A 23,725-nucleotide genomic window follows, 5' to 3' on the forward strand; every position below is an offset into this window, starting at 1 on the left:
GAAGTATCTGGGCTTTCCCCCCCCCCCATTTCCTCTTTTCTCACTGACTGACGAGCAGCACGTCACCCCTCTTCCTCTCAACTGTGCAGTCGCATCCCTCTTCAGTCGTGCTGTTGTAACCCGTCGGTGACGTTTAGCTTCAAACTGTGCAACAATCATGTCCTTAATGCACAGAGGCCTGCTGGTATTTAATCCTAGAGAGTGGTTAATTGCTTTCACCTGTTGGTCCAGGTGAATAGACGGCTCGAAAGAAAACATTCGGCAGGATGGAAGAGCCCCGGAGGACCCGATTGCAGAACAATGCTCCGAGGCCTCGCCTGTGGAACAGATTCTCTCATTCACTTACAATACTGCTCGCTTTGCTTTCTACTTTTAATGCTTTGTTTAAGGTTAAAAAAAAAAAAAAAAAGAAGCGTATTAACAAACTTCTTAATGTCACGGTTGGTGCAGATCTAGAGTGCAACCAACAGCAAGGTGTGGCGTGTGAGCCGACTTCTCTTTTGTGCATGGAAGTAATGCTTAACTGTCTCTGCTTTCAGGACGGCTCACACAGGCTGTGGTTGATTAGGTCTGAGTGAAAATCAATGATGGCAAATGTGTTCTTTAACCTGTCTGTATCAAAAGCCTTTTATTTTCCAAAGTTGTATGGTCATGGTGTTTGAGTTTTGTGTGTGTGTGTGTGTGTGTCCCTCTTCTATTTACAGATGTCCGGTCCGTAGAACGTGCAGCAAAGGGCCACAGACTTTTAAATACCGGGTCTCCATGTCAAAGCCCTGCGGTTCATCCGCTGCTTTCCTCATCAGCCTGTCTCACACATGCATCCACCTGCCAACTATCACACGTTCTCTTCAGGCATTTATTCCCTTCCCCGTGTCACACTCAACCTGCAGAGCTGTAAAGACTGTCGGCGAGGCCTCCAGCCAGCTGGAACACTGAGGGTCTCCTGGGGTTAAGGTAAAGCTGTAACAACCCAATGAAAACTCTCACCTCCGTGGAAGAGCAGACACGTCATTCTGGCTGTTATGCCACCTGACACTGCAAAGCTCTCTTGTGACTCAGCAACATTTGCGAGACAAAAAGTAAATGATATATTTTTTTTTAAGGAGTATGCATTTCATATATTTCATGGATCCAGTTCAAGTTGCTTTCTTTGCTTTCGCAGCACTTCATGCCCTCCATGCTCTTTCTATTCCTGGATCTCTTCTTGTTCAGTACGTATTCTTCTCTCCAATTCAAGCTGCCCACTTGTTGATTCAGCCGAAGTCCTGAGCATGCTGGTGACAGCAGTTGATGTTACAATAACATCAATCAGGGCCCTGTTATGGATGACCTTTGACACTTAAGATAAAATAACTTCATAGTGTTATGTCCTGGTACAAAAATCCATAACTCAGAAGCTGCATGCTATGACTTTGTGAACCATGTTAATGAGTCATCTATTAACGTTGAGCCACTGAACACATGCAGCTCTTAGACTGTCGTTTGTCATGCTTCTCAGATAAAACTCTTAATGTTTTGCATCAACTTCAGGCAGGTTTGTATTATAGCTACTGAGAACCATTCAGGGAGAATGATATTCACAGGGCTGTCTTTACGATAACGCTCCCGTAATGATACTTGTAATAGCCTGTGTTAGAATATGAGACCTAATTTACACTCACAACAGTGTTTACTTAAGATCACCGTATTCGACTACAATAAACTGAGGTTTTATGGAGAATTTTATCCAAAGCTTATGATTGCTTTCCTAAATGTTGCATGAACGCTGGCAACAACAGCAATTCTTCAGGTCTAGTGCACACAAACATGATGAAGCATGCAACTGTATAAATCCATCAGGACAAATTGGATGAGGATTATTTATACTGAGGAATGTACCATTATGTCTTTGCTGGGAGGTCTCTATCTGATGTTGGTTACACTCCATCCATCGACTTCTGCTTATCCGGGTCATGGGGGCAGCAGGCTTAGGAGAGTATTCCAGAGGGTAGCCTGTTGCACTAGATTTTACAGGAGTGTACTATCTGTCAGAGGTCACGAATAGACATGATTTTCTCTAAAGTGCTAAGTAACACTGATATTGCCACATTGCTCATCCTCTATGCTCCTTAATCCTGAGCTTCTGGCTAAAAAAAATCACAACTACAAGCAAATCTTTAAGCTACAGAGAAGTTCAACCTTCCTTTTGAATGTGTGTGTTTGTTTGTTTGTTCAGACAGTTGGAGTGTAACTTTGTCTACCTGCCTTTGTGTGTCAGTTAATGTTCTCTTTCACCTCTCAACTGATGTTTTTCTCTTCTACTGCTCATTATATTCTGTGTTTTTTTTTTTTTTTCCTCTCCTCCTATGTCTAATGACGCGGTAAAAGCGGAGCTCGTCTCATTTAGTCCGGAAATTGAGGTGCTCCATGTAGTCTTTACCAGAAATATAGCACTCTTGATGGTAAAGTTAATTTACCAAGGAACTCATGAGGTCAAAGTATGGAAGCATCAAGTGTTGCTTTAAATTGGAGACAAAACTATTTTCCAATTTATTATCTTGGTGCAGAGAAACGGGTCTACCAGAGGAGGTTAGACTCTTTTTCTCATCAACAATCTGTTGTAGTTCAAAAGCAGTTATTTTGCATCTTGTCTAATTTCCTCTGTGTGGTTGATCAGGAAGCAAACTGCCATTAAAATACTGTAATTAGTGCAAATATGAATGTTTGAGATGAAATGGAGATGGTGTCGTATCGATGATGACATAACTTAGCGAGAGACCATAATCATCGCAGAAAAAGAAATGTAAAACCTGTATGGTTCAAATGTAGAGCTTTCATACCAAAAGTCTCATCAAATATGAATATATTGTCATTTTCATTTAATTTACACTGCTCTTCAACATGCAAACATGCATGTTTGTGTCTCTGTTTCTCCCTGCTTTAATAAAATCATGAGCAATTTCTTCTTTTTTGATAAATTAAATAACTTGCAATTAATTCATTATTTTTTTCTGCAGTATCTGTTAAAGTAAGGTTGCCCAGGTTTAGTTTTTTCTTTCCCCTCAAAAGTTGAGCAGTGTTTTTACCTGTATATTTTTATTTGTTTATTAATTTACTGGCCTATGCATCTGTGGTCTGAATGACATTACAGAATCCGAAAATATTATTTATGCCCACTAAAGATATGTTTCCTTAGTTTATTAAATAGTGGCTCTGCTGTTAAACCTTACAGAAGAAGAATCTGTGGGCACTAAGACCCTGAAGACCAGCAGGAGGATGCTAATGATAGCAGTATGCTAGCACAAGCTAGTGTTGTCACAAGGATTCATGAGCTAGCTTTTTAATTTTAATACTTTAATTGAGGTAAGAACAAACCACACCACTGACTAAGCTGTACCTACCTAAATAATGTAACACTTCAATGTTGTCAACAGTCGCACCCTGACATTAAATAGCTAACGCTAAATCAATGTATCCACCCTAGTCTGTCAGGTATTAACCTAGCTAGCTAGAGGTAGCGTTAGCTTTAGCTGTGAAGTCTGAACATATTAGTAGATTCACATGAGTGACCTCACTGATGATAAACTAAATGTTCATCGAGTGTCGACTGGACAAAACCTGCTTGTTCGCAAAACCACGTCGCTGTTAGTCGCTAATTAGATGTAGATTAGATAGGCGAGTTGGCTAATAGTAGCTAACGAGCTACCAACATAACTTGCACTCAGGTTAGCAAACCCAGCTAACATATATCATGTTCCATCAATTAACGTTATAGCAAATAGATGACATTTCTTTACTAATTTAAAATGTCTTAAGCTAATATGCGTGAGCTACGCGGATTACGTAGACGTTACTTGTAACATGCTACTTTGCCGACCTAGCTAACCTAAACGTTTACGTTCGCTAGCTAGCTAACGTAAGACCTAGCTAGCTAACGTTAGCTAACGTTAGCTTATTTACCGGTATGTCACTGACATCTTTGACTTCACCAGTCGACTCAATGATGTGTCGTTAACGTTACTAGAACAGCTTCCAGGCACACTGCTTCTCTGTCACTCTGAACAGAGTGAGATAGTACAGCAGCCATTAACGCTAACTTTGATATAGTTAACGTTGTGCCTCTGGTGACGAGTTAGGTTGTGAAGTAAACAGAGTTCTCCTCTCGAGAGCAGCCATGACTGGTACGTCGGACAGTGCAGCCCACTGGAGTAACGTTGGAGACTGTAGTGGTTATGAGTAAGCACGCATACATCAATTAATCCCACTAACAAGTATTGCCCTAATCATCTGGCTGATGTATTTCTTCATAATGATGAAAATGGGCACTGTAGTTTACTTTACTTTTGTAAATAGCGCTAGTGTGCACCAATCCTCTGGCTCAAAATAGTTCAGGACAAACACACAATGTACTCCTCTTTGACTAGCATTTGCTACTACAGTACCTAGCTGTTTTAGTCAAATATTTAGCAGTGTTTAAACATGAAACTATATAATTGTGACAGGTTTTAGGAAAGAATGGGCATGAGACTTTAAACCACAGACAGGCTGGGGAAGTCGGAGAGTTCCGAGAGAGAGAGAGAGAGAGAGATAATTTCATTGTTGGTTTTGGTTTGAGTGTAACATACATGTTAAATCTACAGAATAGAATAAAAATGTGGTGATTCACACCATTTATTTTTGAACATCCTTGATGTACTTCTTCATCGAGCTTCTGTTTCCTCAGACTTAGTCATGTCTCAGGTGGAGAAGAAGGCGGGGCTGCTGAGGAGGTCGTCATCCTCTAAGAAACCCTTGAAAGAGAAGGTGGTGCTGATGTACGATGAGATTTTTGCGGTGAGTATCACGATAGCAGAGCGTCAGTGATGGAAAGTAAAGGAATACAATTCTGCTCAAGTGTTAACAAAGTCCTGTCTCTTCCTTTTGATTTAGAAAGAAGACCCAGCAAAAAACAACTCTCGCTTCTGGGATGAGCTGTTTCTTATGAAGGTAACGTGAAAGAGAAAAACACTTAAAAAGATCAGCTTGTTGAGTAGAAATGCAAATTGTCAAAAAAGGTATCAGTACAGTTAACTGAGACATACAGATAATATCAGTAATGCAGTCTTCAAAAATAGAAATGGAAATGATCATTTGTAATATATGTGCAAAAACCTGTTCATATAATAATAGAGGGGCACGCCCTAATAACGTCCTAATCATCCTCCACTCTTATACACGTGCACTAACACAAACTATCTTCTCCTCACTCAATGTTTTTTTTACGTCACCATGTTTCAGGTGAACCTGGAGTACCTAGAGTCCAAGTTGGAGAGTGTAGATGGGGAGGAGGTTCAGCGGATCCAGGACAACATCAACTCTCTGTTCCACCACTGTGTTCAGGCTCTGGGAGAGGAGCACCAGATCAAAGTGGTCAATGCCCTGCAGGTAACTAAAGCTCCAACATCGCACGTGTTGCAATCACATCAGTAATACCTGAAGCATGTAACTGTAATCAAATTATCTTAGCTTATCAGCTTCATGGATTTAGTTTTGTGTTGCCACTGTACCGCCAAAAAAGATGCGTTAATGTGAAAACATGAATCGCAGTATTAACACCTGAGCTCGTCTGCGTCTCTCCCCAGACACTCTGTGCACTTTTCCGGGGGGTTCACCAGAAGAACAAGTCTGCGTCTGGCTTTGACATCATCAACATGCTCATGGGCTTTGACAAGGCTGAGCAAAGGATGAAGGTGGGTGGAAAAAAAACCCATTGAGAGGTGAAAGAAAGGAGTGAAAATATTGATTGGTGTTCATTCACTTGATGTCTTGTGTTTGTATCTCCTGCAGGACTTAATGGAGAGACTGGACAGCCTTCTTTGTGGAGATGGCTCAGAGAGTCTGAAGAGCCTTTGTCTCAAACTGCTGCTGTGTCTGGTGACGGTGAGACGGAGATGCATTATAATGTGATCGGCTTTGGGGAATGATTGTTTTTAAAAACACGCTAAACATCACAAACGTGTGAACAAAATGTGTTGACAGGTAACGGACAACATTAGTCAGAACACCATACTGGAATATGTGATGATCAACAGCATCTTTGAAGCCATTCTACAGGTAAGACTATATCTACTGTAATTTCTTTTCATTTTAGAAATGTCTTCTTCCGAATGTGGTCATCTCTGTTCTCCGTCTGTCCCCTCCTCAGATTCTGTCAGAAGTGTCCAGCAGAGGGCAGCATGGGTACGATACTGTGGTCCTCCTGGCTCTGCTGGTCAACTACAGGAAGTATGAGGTGTGTACATACACGCACATGGAACTTTACCTCTCACAATATTTATTACTGAGCTGTAATATTCCACATACATGTCACTTGTGCATTCAAGACTCATTGTCATAGTTCTCACAACTGTGCGTGTAGCATTGGAGTCATTTTGAAATGAGGTAAAGTAATCGGCACAGAGGGGATATTTAAATAAAATAATAAACGGGCAGAATAAGAAATATCTTCATATAGAAAATGATAATAATAAAATGTTTTCATGTCATTAGTAAATCCAGTGTAGTCTGAGGAGAAAACAGATTAATTCATGAAGCTATGAATAAGGATATTTGTGCAGGTGAACAAGACATCTCTATTTGGCACCAGATGAACATAAAAACGCTGACCTGAGATGTATCCGGTATCACAGAGACACTTGTCTGAGATTTTTATGACCAAGAAGCAATCATGTTCTCTGAAATGGCTTCCAATTGACTTCCCTCTTCAGTTATTTCCTGGAAGGATGAGAGTAGCAGGGTGGGAGGGGATAAAAGGAGGCGGAGGAGAGAGGGGTTTCTGGATGCACCCTCATGTGTGAGCGAAGTGGACAGCTGCTCAAGGAGCATTTAGTGCTCACAAGCCAAATGTGTACGATGTGGAAGTGATCGTTCAACGTGTTTGACTTATTCCTAACTTTGCAAAACAAGATTTCACAAATGGATACGTATATGTAGATTTACTGAATTGTTATTTATTGTTAAAGTAAAAAAATCAAACACCAGCAGCTTGGTTAAAAAAAGATAATCTTGAGATTAACTGGAATTTCAATTCAAACATTTTTAGATGCAGCAACAAGACGTAGCACATGTCACACGCACATGTAATCAGACATGAACATAGAAGTTAATTGAATAGTTCAACCTGTTGCTAATTTTAGGTCATGGCTGCGTGATAACAAATACTGCTAAACATCCTACAAATGGAGATGGAGTTGCTTCTATAATCCAGAAGCACACGGGCTTTGCTTCTCTTGTGTGTTATCAAGAAAAACTGAGCTCCGTGTATTTTTAGTTGCAGCACTGAACCTTGCATGTAAGTCTGCAGATGAGCCCTTTGAGTGAGGGGATAAAATGAAAAGAGAATTACCCGTTAACGGTCAATATAACGTCAAATATTGAACGGCCTCTAATTACACTGATTGTTTTTGTTTGTTAGTCGGTGAATCCTTACATTGTGAAGCTCTCCATCGTGGACGATGAGCCAACACTAGATGTGAGTATGTTGTCACTTACTGTATTGGTTTGAACTGCAGAACAATAAACAGCCAGTGTGGTGGAGGCAGATCAAGGCTTTGACTGAAACACTGCATGTTTTTTCTTTCCCAGGGAATGGGAATGGTCGTCCACCACGCTCTGACAGAGTACAACAGGTGAGATCTGAAAACTGTGAAAGACACGCGTTTATAATGACGCAGTCCTCGGTGTCATCAGCTTGGTTTGATGTCTCCCACAAATGTTCCATTTCTATTCTGAGAAACAACAGGCTCCTTTTTATACTTTTAGTTATTTATATCTGACAGTTTTCTTTGGCGGTCGGTAATGTTTTTTTGGATGAGGCGAAGGTTTGGAAATTACAATGCTGTTTGTCTGCCTGCGTGCGTAGACAGACGCATCAAAGTGACGGATGACGGCTCCGTACAGTTCATTGTTTCTGAGTGTAGAGACGACCCGCCCTCAGATAATACGTTGTGGGGAGTAGAAGGAGATGTTGGGCTACAGGGCTGTGTTTAAGTGTAAATGTATATCTCGCTGCCTCCCTACCTGTCTTTCATTTATTCGTCATTCTCTTTTTTTTTTATTACGTCTCACTTTCCTTCTTTGTCTTTCTGTTCCCCATAAAGGCAGTACAAAGACAAAGAGGAGGAGAACCAGGGCGGGTTCTTCTCCACCCTCACTAGTATGGTACGGTCTTATTCTTACTTCGTATCGTCACAGTAGATATATTTCACCTTTATTGGCATTTCTGACATTAGGATGTATTTGGTAGTCGAAGAGTTTCATCTGCAGCTCCAAGTGGGACAACTGATCTTTTTAACAGTGTTGTCTGATGGCTCGATCCTTCTTCTGTCCACAGGTGGGCAGCATGTTTATAGCCGACGCTGATGAGAAACTCTCTGTACAGTAAGTACAAAGCGATTTAAATTCTGACCCATCAGTCAAAGACTGCTGCCGTGTCTTTTGGCTCGTCCTCTGTAAAAGACTCCAGTGGGAAACCACATGTTGAAGCTAATTACTCAGCTTGTGTCTTGAGCTTCACCGGATCAAAGCCTGGAGCTTTACTTCCTGCCCGGTTATGTTTTTACTTCATGAATGAATGACCTGACTCCCCTTTCTTCTCAAGGACCAATGAGGCGATTCTGCTGGCGCTCTATGAGGCCGTGCACCTCAACCGCAACTTCATCACTGTATTAGCACAGGTGAGCTGACGCTAATCATTTACAATAAGAACCCGCGAATATTGTGATATTTGGCAAACAATATTGGTAATATAAGCTTTTTTTTGTCCCTTTTTAAATCTTCATTATTTTGCTGTGAAAAATGTGTCATGTAAAACTGTCTTCTGATTGACGTAGAACATCTTATATGTCTGCAGGAGAGTTGGAATACAGCAATGTTGTGCTACTATTAGTACATGTATCTTTAAAGGTGCACAAGATGTGAAAATCACTTCTCTTCCATCATTCAGTTGACTTTATCTTTCCCTGTGGGGACTTTGATATTCAGTGTTTGAGCTATCCGATGTAACTGAGTGGTGCAGACGAGTCAAATTAGGACAGCAACAATAACACTTCCGTTGTGAGGACATTAAGCCACTGTCCTGCTTTTTACAATGCTGTAATTGTGTACAAATCTCATACATTAGCGTCGGTGATTAATGAAATGTTTTGCACTACCAGAAGTAATCTCATGTAAATGGCTTCCTGTTCCCTTCTCTCAGTTCTTGCCTGTATTGTTGCTTTTTTCTCCACTTTATGGGACAGAAGGGACAGCTTTTCTTTATCAATGACATTCCACAAACGTGTGATTTTGATCCATCAACAGAGCCACCCTGAGATGGACATCCCAACCACACCCACCACCCCTACTCCAACCACGCCTACGTCACCACTCGGCACAACGCCGCCCTCCTTAGACAGTAAGTCGTGCACACTTGTCTTTGGGGAGACATCGACGGTTGATGTGTCTGTGATGCCCGTTGGTCTCCCGTCTGTAGTCGGGTCTACTTCTCTATCTCTGCACCGGGATGTTTAACAATGTTGTAAACAGTCTTTATGGTGAAGTGTAGCGTTGAACATTATGATCTCAGTCACACTTCTGTTACCTAAAAGCCTTGCTTAAGTCTTGTGGTCGTTACAGAAACTGAATCTTTATGGCCTCAAATACTGGCTTCAATATTCAGCGATGGTGTTCTCCACCTGATAAGACAGCAGCACTTTGTCTCGTCAGTTCTGGTGTTGTTATACCACAGCCTCACCTTGAAACAGAATGGGACTAAACTGAAATATGAATCCCGTCAAAACACCAGAACGGGCCGAAGATGAAGTGAAGGATTTCTAAAGCTTTCTGGCATCACGTGGATCAGGGCTCTTTTTTTTTTTTTTTGTCTAAATTTAATCTTAACAGCATTTTTACATACATTTTTAAATACTCTCTCCAAACATGGCAACTCTCCGTCACTTCTGACACAGGCACACGCATACGGAGGCACACGTGCACCCACGCCTTTTCAAACATTCAACAGATGTTTAAGGTTATCCGAAGAGAGGCGCTCATACACAGTAATGTTGGTTTATTACATCTTAATAATCCGATTATTACACCACCCCGCACGCTTGTTAATATCTCTTTTAGACTCGAGTGCGTGGCTGTCACTTGAGGTTTCCTGGCAGGTGAATGTTATTGCTGGCACATTTAAAAGCAGGTCATTTAGCATGCACACACGCTGTAGCTGCTAAAAGGTGCATGTGTCTATCTCGAGCTCTCCCTCTATTGCTTCAAAGCTAAGAGCCATTTTCTGTATGAAATATTAACCTCCAGCTTTAAATACAGATGAATGTTTCAATGCTGCGCGCGTTGTGCCATGTCATGGGATCCTCAGCACTTAGAGTCCCTCTACTCTGACCAGACTCAACACGTGCCGGCAATCACGCGTCGGGAACACGCCTCGTCCTTCCACAGGACGGCTCCCGCGTGACGATATGTTCCTTGACAGCCCCGCTGTGATATGAAGGAAACAAAATGAGGGTTAGCATGGAAGAGGGGAGATGGAAATGACCGGCTCATTATTTATCCATGAAAACAAAATCTACGTTTCAAAGAGCAGAGATTTTTAAATGGATTAAGACGTTTGTCTACACCACACAGCGAGCTACAGCAGCTACAATAATGAGACAAAGACGTGTGTTTTTCTAATGCTGTTATTTGCCTGAGTGAGCACTCCGTCTGGCCGCCCAAACAAGGACGGCGGCTCTTTTGTAACTCTCGTTTTTAGAGTAGATTTTGAGCTCAGGTTATTATTGGATGGAATAATTGACCTACTTTAAAGCTTGATTCATCATAATTGTGTCATGGCCTTTCTTTCTGTTTAGTTCATATTTCTGTGAGTATTCTATCTGCAGTGAACATGCTTTATTCGTGTATATATCTGCTGTGTAGTGATGAACAACCCAGAACTGCCTCTGGATCCCAACCTGCAGACTAGCAACCTCCTCATCACCTTCCTCAAGTACGCCTCCATTGTAATGCAGGATACTAAAGGTAAGCGGACACCTTCATGTCCTCCTCTTTGTCTCTGTCACTCTACCTTCCTACAACTCTTCCCCTCTTTCACTTGTTCTTCTACGCCTCTGTCCTGACGTGTTCTCACGTAGCGGACCTAGACAGCAGTGACAAATGAATGCTGTTCTCTCCCCCACCCTTCATCTGTTTTAGTCGCTCTCAAAGCACCAGAGCAACAAAAACCTGTCCTGTCCTTTTTTACCTGTTAAGAGTCTCATATTTGTTTGTGTTTGCAGATGAGCATCGACTCAACAGTGCCAGACTGTGCCTAATCATCCTCACCTGCATAGCCGAGGTAGGAGCAGCCACACTCTGCAGCGTTTGCTCGCTCCGCAGATCGTCTTTGTTCTGACTTCACCTCTGTGTGTGTGTGTGTGTGTGTGTGTGATAGGACCAGTACGCCGATGCCTTTCTTCACGATGACAACATGAACTTCAGAGTCAATCTCCACAGAATGGTGAGTTTCTGTTCGGGAGTGAGTGACGGTGAGAGCACAGAATTGACACAACAAATTCAAAACGTTATAATCGTAGCAGACAAACAGGAGGTAAATATTCAGCGTATTGGGACTGGTGTTAGTTTCGGTCATAATTTGGACGGAGTTATTTAAAATAACAGAATGCAGCGCTACATGATGTGATCTCTCTTTTCATCCACCATTTCTCAGCTGTTACTCTCCCGGTCTCACATGCACAGATGTACTTGTAGACATTAGAAACCTGATTATGTTCATACATGGCTGAGAAACCAGGGTTCTCTGAGTAACCAGCTTTCTTGTCTCCGTTACGTTTATGAAATCGTCTTACTGGAGTATCCCGGTTACTTAAGTGCACGTAAACGTGTTCTTTTTCCTACTTACTGTATGTTTCAATTGTCTTTGTTTTCAGCCCATGAGGCACAGAAAAAAAGCCGTGGACAAGAACATCCCTTCACGTCCGCTGGTGTGTGCTGTTCTAGGTATGAGGGACATTAAAAACGGTTGTTTACTGTGGCCTCAAACTGTGAGTCCATAGTCATATGATATTCTTGATGGCTTGTTAGTTAGTGGTAGACACAGCAACTCTGGTGTTCTGCAAGGTAAAAGTGAGTGTTTTTGTCAATGGAGTCTGGTGCCTTTTGAAGAGGACATGCATGGATATAACGGATATAGCGTACAGTGATATTGATTTAATTAGGTCTTCGTTCACCTCAGTACATTGCTTTACTCCTGTGCCCACACTGCCCTCGTCTGTCCCCTCTTGTCTAGATCTGATGGTGGAGTTTATAGTCACTCATATGATGAAGGACTTCCCCATGGATTTATACTTGTGAGGACACGCACAAACATCACACACGCATTGTTCTGGTCTTGTCCACCAACCTGCTCCGTCACCACACTATTATGTGCTTCCTGTGCAGGCGCTGTGTGCAGATCATCCACAAACTCCTGTGCTACCAGAAGAAGTGCAGAATCCGGTTACACTACACCTGGAGAGAGCTCTGGTCAGGTAAAGATGCCTCGCTTTCTCTTTCAGCGAGGACACCAAATGTGTATAATTTTAAATCTGAAACATTTTTTGATTTGCTGGGCATCACCTTAAGAGTTGGGTAGATAGTTAAGTGCGTTTGCTACACAAAGCCAATTTCCCTCTGATGTCATCGGGCCTGTTGTTTTGGAAATGTATTGCATCATTGAGATTGGATAATGAGTCTGAAGAAAGCACAATCCATCCTGGTGGCCTTGTTCCCATCCCGGTCAACACACAATAGCACATTTCAGCTTGTAATGGCGCCATCGCACTGTGTCTCATTAGAATACAGATTCTTCTAATCGGACCAATAATCCGTTTAATTCCCTGAGTAACACTGACCCTGTTCTCCTGCCGGTGATAACGGCAAAAAAAATGAGCTGAATTAAAGCCACAGATGTGTTTATCTTCTTCCAGCGTGTTGTGCCAGCGTGTTAAAAGCTCACATTCTGGTTCTTCTTATGGGTTTTGTTTTCCTCTATTAAAGCTTGTGAAAGGTTTCCCCCCCCGCCTGAGTTTCCATTATCTACTTTAATAAAGAAGCTCACTGAGGAAAGAGGACTGCTGCCATGAGCCTCTGCTGGTAGACGACTATCGGCGCTCCACATTATTTCATTCATGTGTGCATGTCTGCCTCTGCACAGCTCTCATCAACCTGCTGAAGTTCCTGCTGTCAAATGAGACGACACTGCTGGCCAAGCACAACATCTTTCACCTGGCCTTACTGGTGAGCCCCACACACACACACACACACACACACACACACACACACACGTTGACACGTTGTATAAGCGGTGCTGCTCGTAGCCCAGCTGTGCTACAGTATGACTGAAGCCGCACACAAGAGTCTGACCTCTTTTTATTGGTTGGTAAGAGGAGACATAAGAGGCCAGACGGGCTGTGTATGCACAAACAGATGCCGTTTAAATATGATTTCCATTAGAAAACGTTTGTTTTTCTTCTTTTGTTGAGAGTGAAATGTATTAGTCAACCCGTGTTTGTCTCCCGATCCAGGAGGTGAACCTGTTCAACATGTTTATAACATACGGCGACACGTTCCTGCCCACCTCCAACAGCTACGACGAGCTGTACTATGAGATCGTACGGATGCACCAGGTCTTCGACAACCTCTACTGTATGGGTACGTTGGTAGAAACTGCAGTGTTGAACCTGACTTATTATTAATTCTAATGTCAAAGCTGTTATTCAAGTTATCTCAAATAATACTAGCCGTCACAAACAAGTAGTTACTAGTTTTATTCACCAATGAATTCCAGTGTTTTTATAACTCGACAGTTAAAAAACAAATCAAAACTTCTTGCAAATGCACATTAGAATGTTCTAGTCTTTCTTCTATTGCCCTAAACTAGTCGTGTTTCTACTGTGACTGTAAATGTGCATCTAACTCTGTTTTTAATCTGTCCTTCTCTGCCTTCCAGTTCTGAGAGTATCAACCAACACGGGCCAGTGGAAGGAGGCAGCCAGCAAAGTCACGCATGCCCTTGTCAATGTTCGGTAAAAGCGCACGCGCACACGCACACGCACACACACACACACACACACAGAAAAGAGTCACATTGGATTGAAGGGAATTTTTCAAACAGAAATGTAATGAAGAAAGGTCAAAACGGAGGGAATGAAGTTAAGTCTCTGGGTCTGTAATGTAGGTCTCCCATCCCCAGCGTCTTCCATCCCCTCCCTCCCTCAGGCCCTTTTTTTTATTAAATACATTTTAAGCCTTTATCTCCTCCAACACAACCGCGCTCCAGTCCACGCACATACTCTACTTGGTCTCTCCTCCACCATTTTACCCTGCAATCTCTCCTTTCTCCTCCGTCTTCTCTGAGGAGTTGATCCTCCGAGGTCACCCTGGCTCGGAGGCCCCCGAGGGCCGCCCGTATACGAGCGGGATGCTCCCCCCGAGGAGTCACCCACTCGACTGGGCTCCTGGGACGGAGCAGACTCGCGAGGGTTGGAGGGAGAAAGAAGATTGAAAAGAGGAATATTTGAAAGAATTGATGAATGAATGGAAGAGGAATAAAGAAACCCACTGAGGACCGATTCTATTTCACTCCCATCACCTCAACCCTCCATACGCCGGCGTCACACACACACACACACACACAACTGAATTACCACGATGGCGAATTCTCTGCATTTTCTTTGTCACTATAATTTATTTGATATATACGACGTCCTCCTAAGCCAGCACAAAATAAGCCATTGCATCAACTTCAATTTGTGCCACAAAGCAGTTTATTTCATGGGAATGAATGCTGATGCTGGAAGAGATCGCCTCTGGATTTACATCTGAACCTCCCTGGTGTGCTCGCGTGATATGAAGGAGGCATCGAGACGGCGATGAATCGGAATGATTATTATAAGTTATTATAAGTCTTTAACTCAGAACTTTGCTGTCAATATTGCTAACTGCAATCCTTCACATATTGAATATTATTATGTTATTAGTTTGCACCTAAACAAGAAGTAACCACACATTGTGTGGTGTTGGTTATAGGCTTTACATCCTCGCACATAAATGGTAATGTCCATACTTGCTTCATCTCACAACTGTTTGTGTTTTTGTCTTTAAGGGCCATCGTCAACCATTTTAATCCCAAGATTGAGTCGTACGCGGCTGTGAACCACATCTCCCAGCTGTCCGAAGAACAGGTAAACATCACTCGCTTCTTATTTTTACACTTTTACAAAGTAAATCTTATTAGTACACAGTAACACAAAGTACGTTCCTTGAGAAGGGCTTTACTGTATTTTATTTTGAAAGAATGCCTATTCACGACGTGAAACATCACCTTCACGTCATCAAACTTGGATTTCTGTGTGTACGTTCTTAAGTACAGTAAATGTTGCAGATTCTGAAGCCCACTGTTTTGCAAACGCACTCATTATCTGCTTCTGAACCGCTGAGTTATTCCCTCATCATCGTCTGTAAGGAGGCTGAACTTCACCGATACCAGCGCTGTGCGTTCCACTTAAGACTTTATCATTTACGTCACGATAGGAAAACAGCTCGAGGAGAACTTTTTTATTTATTTATCTTTTTACAAGCTGATAACAGAGTGATGGATTCGGTCATTATACTCCTCAATTACCTCTCCGCTTTTATCTGCCAGATTTATTCACAACAAAGAGGGAAGGCAGCCGTTAGCTGTGCTGTCTATGAGCGGCCAGTGGTTTGTATGATTCTCCTCTTGTGATATTAACACGCGTCTCATTTGATAAAGTAACTCTATTTCTGATCATTTGCTAGTACAACGGTTGTGTGCCTGTATTTAAAAATTGTTTGACCAACGATTTATCAATTGCAGCCACTTTAAGCATTTTATATACAGCATTCAGAGCATTGATATAGCAGCAAATAACGAGCTGCTATGTAAAGATGTAGAGGAGTAATGGCATCCTGAGGACAGAATGAAGCCAGAAAGGTACTCTTATCGACGCATTGATATAGATTTGAAGTGCTCGGCCCTTATCGCAGCACAGCACATCTATGACAGCCGGCTGGAACGTGCTGTGTCTCCTAACGCGCTGTGGTTTTTATGAGAGGGTGAACCACAGAGCAGCACGATCACATGAACAGGACTTTAAAGGAAGAGATCCACACTGACGGAGTGCTTTAATAATTAGGCTTTCTTCATCCTGTCCAAACCATCCGACACAAAGATTACACAAACCCCCGCGGAGCGCTCTGCAATCTATTAAAGAAGGACCTCGATGAACAGCTGCGATGGACATATTTGCATATTTGTAATGCTGAGCTGTTTATCTGTCAAACATCCCATTTTAAATACTTTCACATTGTACTGTATACTTGGTTTACTATGTTATTTGAACAGAATGAACTTTAACGTAACCGACGTAGCGCTCCAGGTTCTGGTGCACAAACCTGAGTCATGGGGCAGAACGGAGGCAGAGATGTATTGAACTTTGTTCAATGGAGGGACTTGTTCAGACCAAGATATCTTTCTTTACTGTACTTCTGTTCTCCCTTCCTCGTTTTTCAATGAAGATTTGACATACAGTGCTCGACACACACACACACACAGTAACCACCTGCACTCCATCCGCCTGCATCGTCTTCATTCCCCACAGTGACATTAGAAGATGGATGGCCTCCAGAAACACGCAGCATTTAAACGAGCTGCTGTCTGTCTGTCTCTCACACACACGATGCGATATTCGAGTGGAGACGCACTCCAGCACACACACGGCTCCTTTTGTACCCGCGCTTCAAGATGAATACGATGACAACTGCGTGTCCACAAAACATCATCTGCCCAGTGATGCAAAGAGTTGCTGAGCGGAGTGGAGTGTGTGCAGCAAAACGCTGAACCAAATGCTTATCACCCCCGTCTTTGCTAAAACAGCATGTGGGAAAGGTTACATTGTCTCTTGACTATTCTTAAATTCAGATTGTTTTTCCCCTCTGTTGATTACATTTTAGAAAGATGATTCAGCTGCACAGTCGATGTACTACCAGAGCTAGAGGAGGATAAGTGTTGTGTGTGCATACGCTGAAAACGTAAAGGCTCACATCTGTGTGTTTATTGGAAAAAAAGACGTGTGTGTGTGTGTGTCTATAGAGCTTCTCTGGGAAACACGACAAAGTGCGGCTCACGCATCTCATTGTGAATGTTTCATGCTGTGTGGAGTGTTGCAGGGTCATTAAAAAAAATAATGAAAGCGGTCTGCTCGGGGGCTGTTTCACGGCTGAATGATGGCGGGGGGTGAGAGGAGAACCGCTGCATAATTACATCTGATTTCAGCTCACCTTCTCAAATCGGGGGGTGGTGTGTGTGTGTGTGTGTTTGTCCTTCACTTAATAACAAAGTACACACACTCGCAGTACTGTATTTGCTTGATTTATACTTGTCCTGAATGAATGAATCCTTCCTAAAGCAAAAAATGCCTTGTTCATTCAAAGTGGAACTTTATCTCGCTGGTACAGAAGACGGACGCAGACGCGCAGTCGGCTCATCTGGAGATAAAGAAGCACAATTAAAGCACCAGTGAGAGATAAACCTCACGGGGTTCTGGCTAATGACGCTTCATACTGTGGAGAAACGGAACAAAACAAACGAGTGAGAAAGCAAAACAAAATGCTTAAAAACATCAATGCAAGTTGCAGGTGATGCTTTTGTGTTTCACATCCCTGATAAGAGAGTCTGACAGGGAGCAGTTAGGAGAGGAACCAGATCATGATCCCTCATGAGTAAAGATGTTGTGATGAAGTATTAAACACGGTAATTAACATTTGACTATTCAGGTTACGTGTTCACTGTGCGATGCTTTAACCACAGAGTTATGTAACATGTTCATTTTCTGTTTCCCCCTCATCCGTCGACCCCGTTAGGTGTTGGAGGTGGTTCGGTCCAACTACGACACGCTGACGCTTAAACTGCAGGATGGTTTGGACCAGTTCGAGAGATACTCGGAGCAGCCCAAAGAGGCTGCTTTCTTCAAGGAGCTGGTAAGGGATGGAGAGCAATGCATTGTGGGTTTAGAGAGGTCTCCTAAGATTCAGGTTCCGTGGTGTCACTGCATATAAAGTCAGAATCACAGGCGTGGAGGACGCTCTGCATCAAAGAGGAGGGTTTAAATGACAAGGACCCTACTTTTTATGCCTCCACACGGCGACATCTTTTCGGGTTGTCCGTCCGTGTGAACGAAGGACTCGAGGCTAAAATTATTAGAATTTGGTGGTCAAAGGTCACTGACTACACAAAACACGTTTTTGGCTCAGTAATTAAAATGCTAATTATGATAATTTAACAAGAATGTCTTAATAGGATAAAATGAAGAAGGGATGACATTTGTAACAGACACGGAACTAAACTGCAACATGACGTAATTCTGATTTAAAGGAGCAAATAGTTTGTTTTTTAACCGAGATTTAATGTCCCTATGCACCTAAAAGTGTTTCCTGCTGCAGCCCGACACGGATCACGCTGGCTTCCTGTAAAGAAGAAGAAGAATTAAACTAGTGTCTGCAAATGTTATTTTTAAAGTAAAATGTTCACCTGCACTCTTGTAATATAATGCATATGATTTTCACCCTTTCTTTTAGATAATAAAGCACTATATAATAAATTATACGATGTATTTAATAAAACATAAACCAATAAGAATGAGGTATAAAATCTACGGATTTATGTGTGACTCATGAGACAAACATCGAGATAAGAACGGCCCATATGGAAGCAGCACAGGCTCAGATAGCCTGACTTCTTGTCTCTGAAACCCTCTAAAGAAGCTCTATCCTACACTTCAAAGTACAACTTGCACAGTTTGGTATCTCTTTGAGCTGGTAATAAATGTCCCTCTGTGTCTCCAGGTGCGCTCCATCAGTCTGAATGTGAGGAAGAATGTCTCTCTGAACACACTGAGTCAGGACGTCCTGCTCAAAGAGTTTTCCACCATCTCCTGAGACGCACACACTCCTCCAGCCGCCTCCTCCCTTCAGATGGACGTACACTGTGTGTGTGTGGGGGTGTGTGTGTGTGTGTGTGGGGGTGTGTGTGTGTGGGGACACGAACACATACCTTCACACACACACACAGCCATTACACACACTAACAAGGACAGTCCTCGATTGTTTTCTCCGTGATTTGTCCTCCTGTGAACTGAACGATGGAAACTGAGGCAGACACGCTGACGGGCTGGATGCGCCTCAGAGAAACGCCTGGAAACTGTCCGGACTCGCTCCCTTTGTGGTTGTTGTCGATGTGTGTGTGTGTGTGTGTGTGCGCGATAATTTAAGGAAGTGCCCGTATTGCACTGGTGTGCAGTCTTCAGTATTGACTGGACTGTTAACTCACACATGAACGTTTGGACTTAATTGAATTCAAGTATTTTTAATCCAGATGTTCATCCAACTTTACAGCCACTAATGATGTTTTCAGAAGCTTCTGCTCCCTTGATTCATCTCCAGTCATTACTCCAGAAGATGGAGGCTTGGAGTGAAACACTGTGTTCTTCCTAACATCTGTAATGGTGACCTTTAGCCCTTTTGAGTAGAGTCTCACTGTAAATCCTCTTTGATCTGAGCATTAACTCTTTCTGTGCGGCTGAATGCGTGTTGTGCGAATGTTAACTTGAATCAGAAGTTAAAAACATTTAGAAGTATTTTGTAGTTGCATGTTTGCTAAGGGGTAGAACATGTTGTGCTGTTAAGTTGAGAATGCTCTGAAGTGATAAAAACCTTGTTGTTGCAAACCTTTTGTTTTTCAACAAAGCCAGGACTAACATTCACTACTGCACGTCACACCAGTCGTCTCTTATTAGTTTAACAATGCTCATGCTCATTCAGAACAATTGAAATGGTTATTTTTGAATGGAAGCAGGTCTTAATTATGCAATTTCTTCAAGTGAAGGGTCTTATTTCTCTCATCTGTAACTCCTGTAGGTATATTTATGTTTCTTTTTTAAATAAAGGTTGCTTTCCTATCACTCAACTCGTGCTTCCTCTTTTCACTATTTGGCAAGAAAACCAAAGAAAAACTTGTTTTTCGATCTACATTGTAACATCAAAACTAACGTCCTCGTCAGCTCAACCTACAGACACACACACAGACACGCACACAGACACACACACATACACACTGTCCTCTGCTGCCTCTGATACATTGGCCGTCAGTGGGAGACGTGATTTCTTAACCCCAAACAAACCCCTGAGTGAAATGTGCTCTTTGACAACAAATGCTTTTGTGTTGAATAATGTTTTTTAGTTGAGCATTTATGAACTGTTGAGTTACAACTCGGCGAGTAAAAAAAGAATGTAAGCATCTTGCACCCAAATGATTTAGTGGGACCTTTGTTGCATGTCGTTCTCCTCTTTTCCCCCCCAATTTCTACACTTTCCTCTGTCACAGAATGGTGAAAATACTCGTGACTGTACTGACTGCTCCATTGACATCTCCCTCACTCTTAGCTTTTTCTGCACTTGTCTCGGCGAGACGGCTGACGTGGTCGTCTCAACTGAATTTCCACAAACAACCTCATACACAATGAATTTGAAAGATTTAAAGTGACACCAAACTGCCACCGATCACTTAGAGAAGTCGGAGTGCATCACTTTGCTCCAAATCTCATAAATAAATGACTGATAAATTAGACAAGCTTACATCTTTGTGAAATGTATGCAGACACAAAGTATAGTTTTAGAAATCATGATTAATAAAGAAATGTTGACCATTAAATGGTTTAGAAATGCAGATACAAAGTCTGAAGGAGCTGAGAGAGAAACTAATGAAAAAGACGAGGACGCTGCATAACATTTGAGCCCAAAGTTAACACAGCAAAGACTACTTGCCATTCATTATGAAACCAAAACATTTGAGAGAGGTAGAGTTTATATTTGAGATGATAGAAAGAGAATTCAAATGTTCAATTTTCCAGTCTGACGAGCAGAAGTTTGGTCCATCGTGTGTTTGTACAGAGACGTCAGATGTGTATAAAAAGACCAGACCACTAGGCAGACTTCGTTTTTCTCTTTCGGGTAAAAGTAATATGTCTTGCTTCCATTTGGTCTGGTTCCTTGCAGTAAGATTTCCCTGTTCAGCAGTCAACACTGAAGTACTTCAAAGCACCAACAAGGAACCATTTTGAAAGAAGCTCCTCCTGATGACTGCAGCGCCATAAATTTCACCAAAAAAATTAATAAAAACCCCACCGCTCATTAATTTGTAGTTGAAGGGTTACGACATGCAGAGCCTTTAACGCAGCAGCAGTGGGGCCATAAACATTGATAACGACCTCAATCTTTTCTCTGCCTTTGCTTTTGTATTTCTGTATCTCTCACACGACTAATTAAAATTGTGGAGCCAAGTGCAGAAGAAAATTACACCGAGAAGCCTCTAATGGACACACAAGCATCATGTTAGTACAAAGATACATTTCCAGAGATTAAAATGTGCTTCTGGGAATAACACTGTGGCATGGAGAGTGGACTCTGAGAGTGTGTCTTTGCTAGAGATCACTTTGTGCAATGTCTTTTTAATGTGGTGGAGCTCAATCCCCCGACACAAGTCTATTCCAAATCCTCTCATTTTGTTGGCTATATTGTAGATTGGGCAGTATGTCAGCTCCCTGATATAATCTGTGCAGTGTGTGTGTGTGTGTGTGTGTGTGTGTGTGCTGATGACAGCTTGGACGCTGAGCAAACCCTCTTCCCTTTTCTGCGACAACCCATTCATGCTGCTGTGCATTTATAACGTTTCATTTAAGCATATCAGCCTTCTCATCAAATATTCATTTGAGGGGAGATTGCCTGCTTTATCTCCCCCCCCCCCCCTCCCCTCCGTCTTCCCCTCACCCCTTCACTTTTTTTTGTGTCTTCAAATGCAACTTTCCATGGGGACACGTAAGCAGAAACATGTGGCATCTTTCTTTTAAATGTCTTATACTGAATATTATCTTCTGTTTAGCACTGAACAGCCAGGCCAGCTCACCTGTGCTTCTATTGCATCAGTGTGTGTGTGTGTGTGTGTGTGTGTGTGTGTGTGTTATTCGTCACCTGTATCACCGCTCCACACCGCGCATAACTACAGGCATCAATCAGAGCTCATTATTGGTTATCTGCCAGCTGTACTTTCCAGCCTGCAGCAATGCTAAACTTCTCTGTGAACCCCCGCGGGAGATAAACACCATCAATACTGTGAGATGTACCCGTCCCAAGGCGCGCTATATATATTCAAATACCTCTCCACTATGTTCCCTCCGTCTTCTTCTGTTTCCCTTCTGAGTTTCTCTCCTTTTAAAAGGCACCACTGTCTCTCTCTTTGGTTCTTCTTACTTCACAGGGGCCTCTGTTGGTGTCCTCGCTTGCCTTTTTTCTCTCCTCTTCATCGGTCTTCTGAAGACGACATAATAATCCCTGTTTTAAAGGAAGCTTCACCACACTTCACCAACAAACACAGTTTAGCTTCTCTTGGCAGAAGGAGTTCTCGTTTTTTCTAATTACATTTGATGGTTTGAGAGTTAACGTTTAATTGCACACACAATAACACTGATTATTGTTGGTTTCATAGTTGATCTGTCCTGGGTTGTGGGGTAAAATGTTGAGCAGTTATTCAATAGTCGACTTTGTTCTTGAAATAGATGAGCAATAAAAATGTTTGTATTGGATTTTGAAGTGGTACTAAAGGGGCACTAGACTGATTTTACATGTCAAAGTCAATTGACTAATCATGGGGAGCATTACTCAGCCTGTGAAACAGCTATATAATATCTCCTGTGACTGGTGGAGATGCTTGGAGAACTTGGAACAGAAAACATATGTCTCTGTACTGGTTTTTATCCATGCTAGCATCGTGGCTCTATGGATGGCAAATTGGTCCACTACTCCATCTGTCAGGATGGATTGCTGTGACATTTCGTACAGATATTCATGGTCCCCAGAGAATGAATCCTGACTTTGAAGATCTGACGTTTCCTCTAACTCTATACCAGCAGGTCAACGTTTTCAGTTATACCTCAGCATCTACTGAATGGATTGGCACAACATTTTGCACACATTCATGGTCCCCAGATGATTCATCTTAAGGAAGAAAGGGAATCTTGATAATTTTACAATTGCTACTACCGAGAGCAGACTAAGATGCTCAGTATTTGGGGCCAATCTGAGTATTTCAACATGAATCAAAACAACAAAACCAACCAAGAACCCAACCAGTCCCAATTCAGTCATATTTTCTCTGGATCTTAAGACGTATGAGCTAAAAAGAGATGTTGAAACTTTAATGGAATACTTAAAATAACTTGACATTTTACAAAAAACTTGGAGGGACGGTCTGAAATGAAGATCCTAAAATGTACTCAAATTAAACAAACTATTCTACATGAAAAAGCTATAATTACACCCTTACTTTAAACGTTGATGAGGCTCAAAGTATTACATTTTAGAGGGTTTAATTAGAAGTTTGTGATGGGAAACAAAGCTGTGGAAATCTTGAAGTTTATCCCATAAATCAGCTCGTGGCCCCTTCTGTCTCCACCTCGCTAATGTTGTGTATTTATGGATTTAATATTGCAATGATGTGAGTCATTCGTTAAGTCTACTCAACCAGCTTCAAGGACGTGGCGCTGACAGCGTATTGATCCGCAGGTATTACTTCTTCCTACCGAGCCAAAGCTGCTCAAGT

General features: G+C 42.2%; 1 protein-coding gene across 2 annotated transcripts; it reads left to right on the top strand.

Annotated features, from left to right (window-relative positions):
• Window positions 1-46: 46 nt before the first annotated feature.
• armh3 (armadillo like helical domain containing 3) lies at window positions 47-20,033 on the top strand. Of its 2 annotated transcripts, XM_031864804.1 has the most exons (27): window positions 47-1,079; window positions 1,163-1,211; window positions 4,703-4,812; window positions 4,909-4,965; window positions 5,257-5,403; window positions 5,601-5,708; window positions 5,806-5,898; window positions 5,998-6,072; window positions 6,164-6,250; window positions 7,433-7,489; window positions 7,603-7,646; window positions 8,118-8,178; window positions 8,351-8,397; window positions 8,618-8,693; window positions 9,319-9,412; window positions 10,933-11,034; window positions 11,292-11,350; window positions 11,447-11,512; window positions 11,943-12,012; window positions 12,302-12,362; window positions 12,454-12,542; window positions 13,208-13,290; window positions 13,578-13,704; window positions 14,003-14,078; window positions 15,158-15,236; window positions 17,938-18,054; window positions 18,919-20,033. In XM_031864804.1, the coding sequence occupies exons 1-27, from the start codon at window positions 1,023-1,025 to the stop codon at window positions 19,009-19,011; spliced, it is 2,184 nt and encodes a 727-aa protein (XP_031720664.1). In that variant the 5' UTR covers window positions 47-1,022; the 3' UTR covers window positions 19,012-20,033. The 2 variants fall into 2 exon arrangements, with proteins under 2 accessions (XP_031720664.1, XP_031720665.1); XM_031864805.1 differs by lacking the exons at window positions 47-1,079; window positions 1,163-1,211 and adding an exon at window positions 3,253-3,342.
• The last annotated feature ends 3,692 nt before the right edge of the window (window positions 20,034-23,725 follow it).

The sequence above is a fragment of the Anarrhichthys ocellatus genome, unplaced genomic scaffold (assembly GCF_004355925.1).
Source record: "Anarrhichthys ocellatus isolate YVR2014 unplaced genomic scaffold, GSC_Weel_1.0 scaffold31, whole genome shotgun sequence".
Lineage (NCBI taxonomy): Eukaryota > Metazoa > Chordata > Actinopteri > Perciformes > Anarhichadidae > Anarrhichthys > Anarrhichthys ocellatus.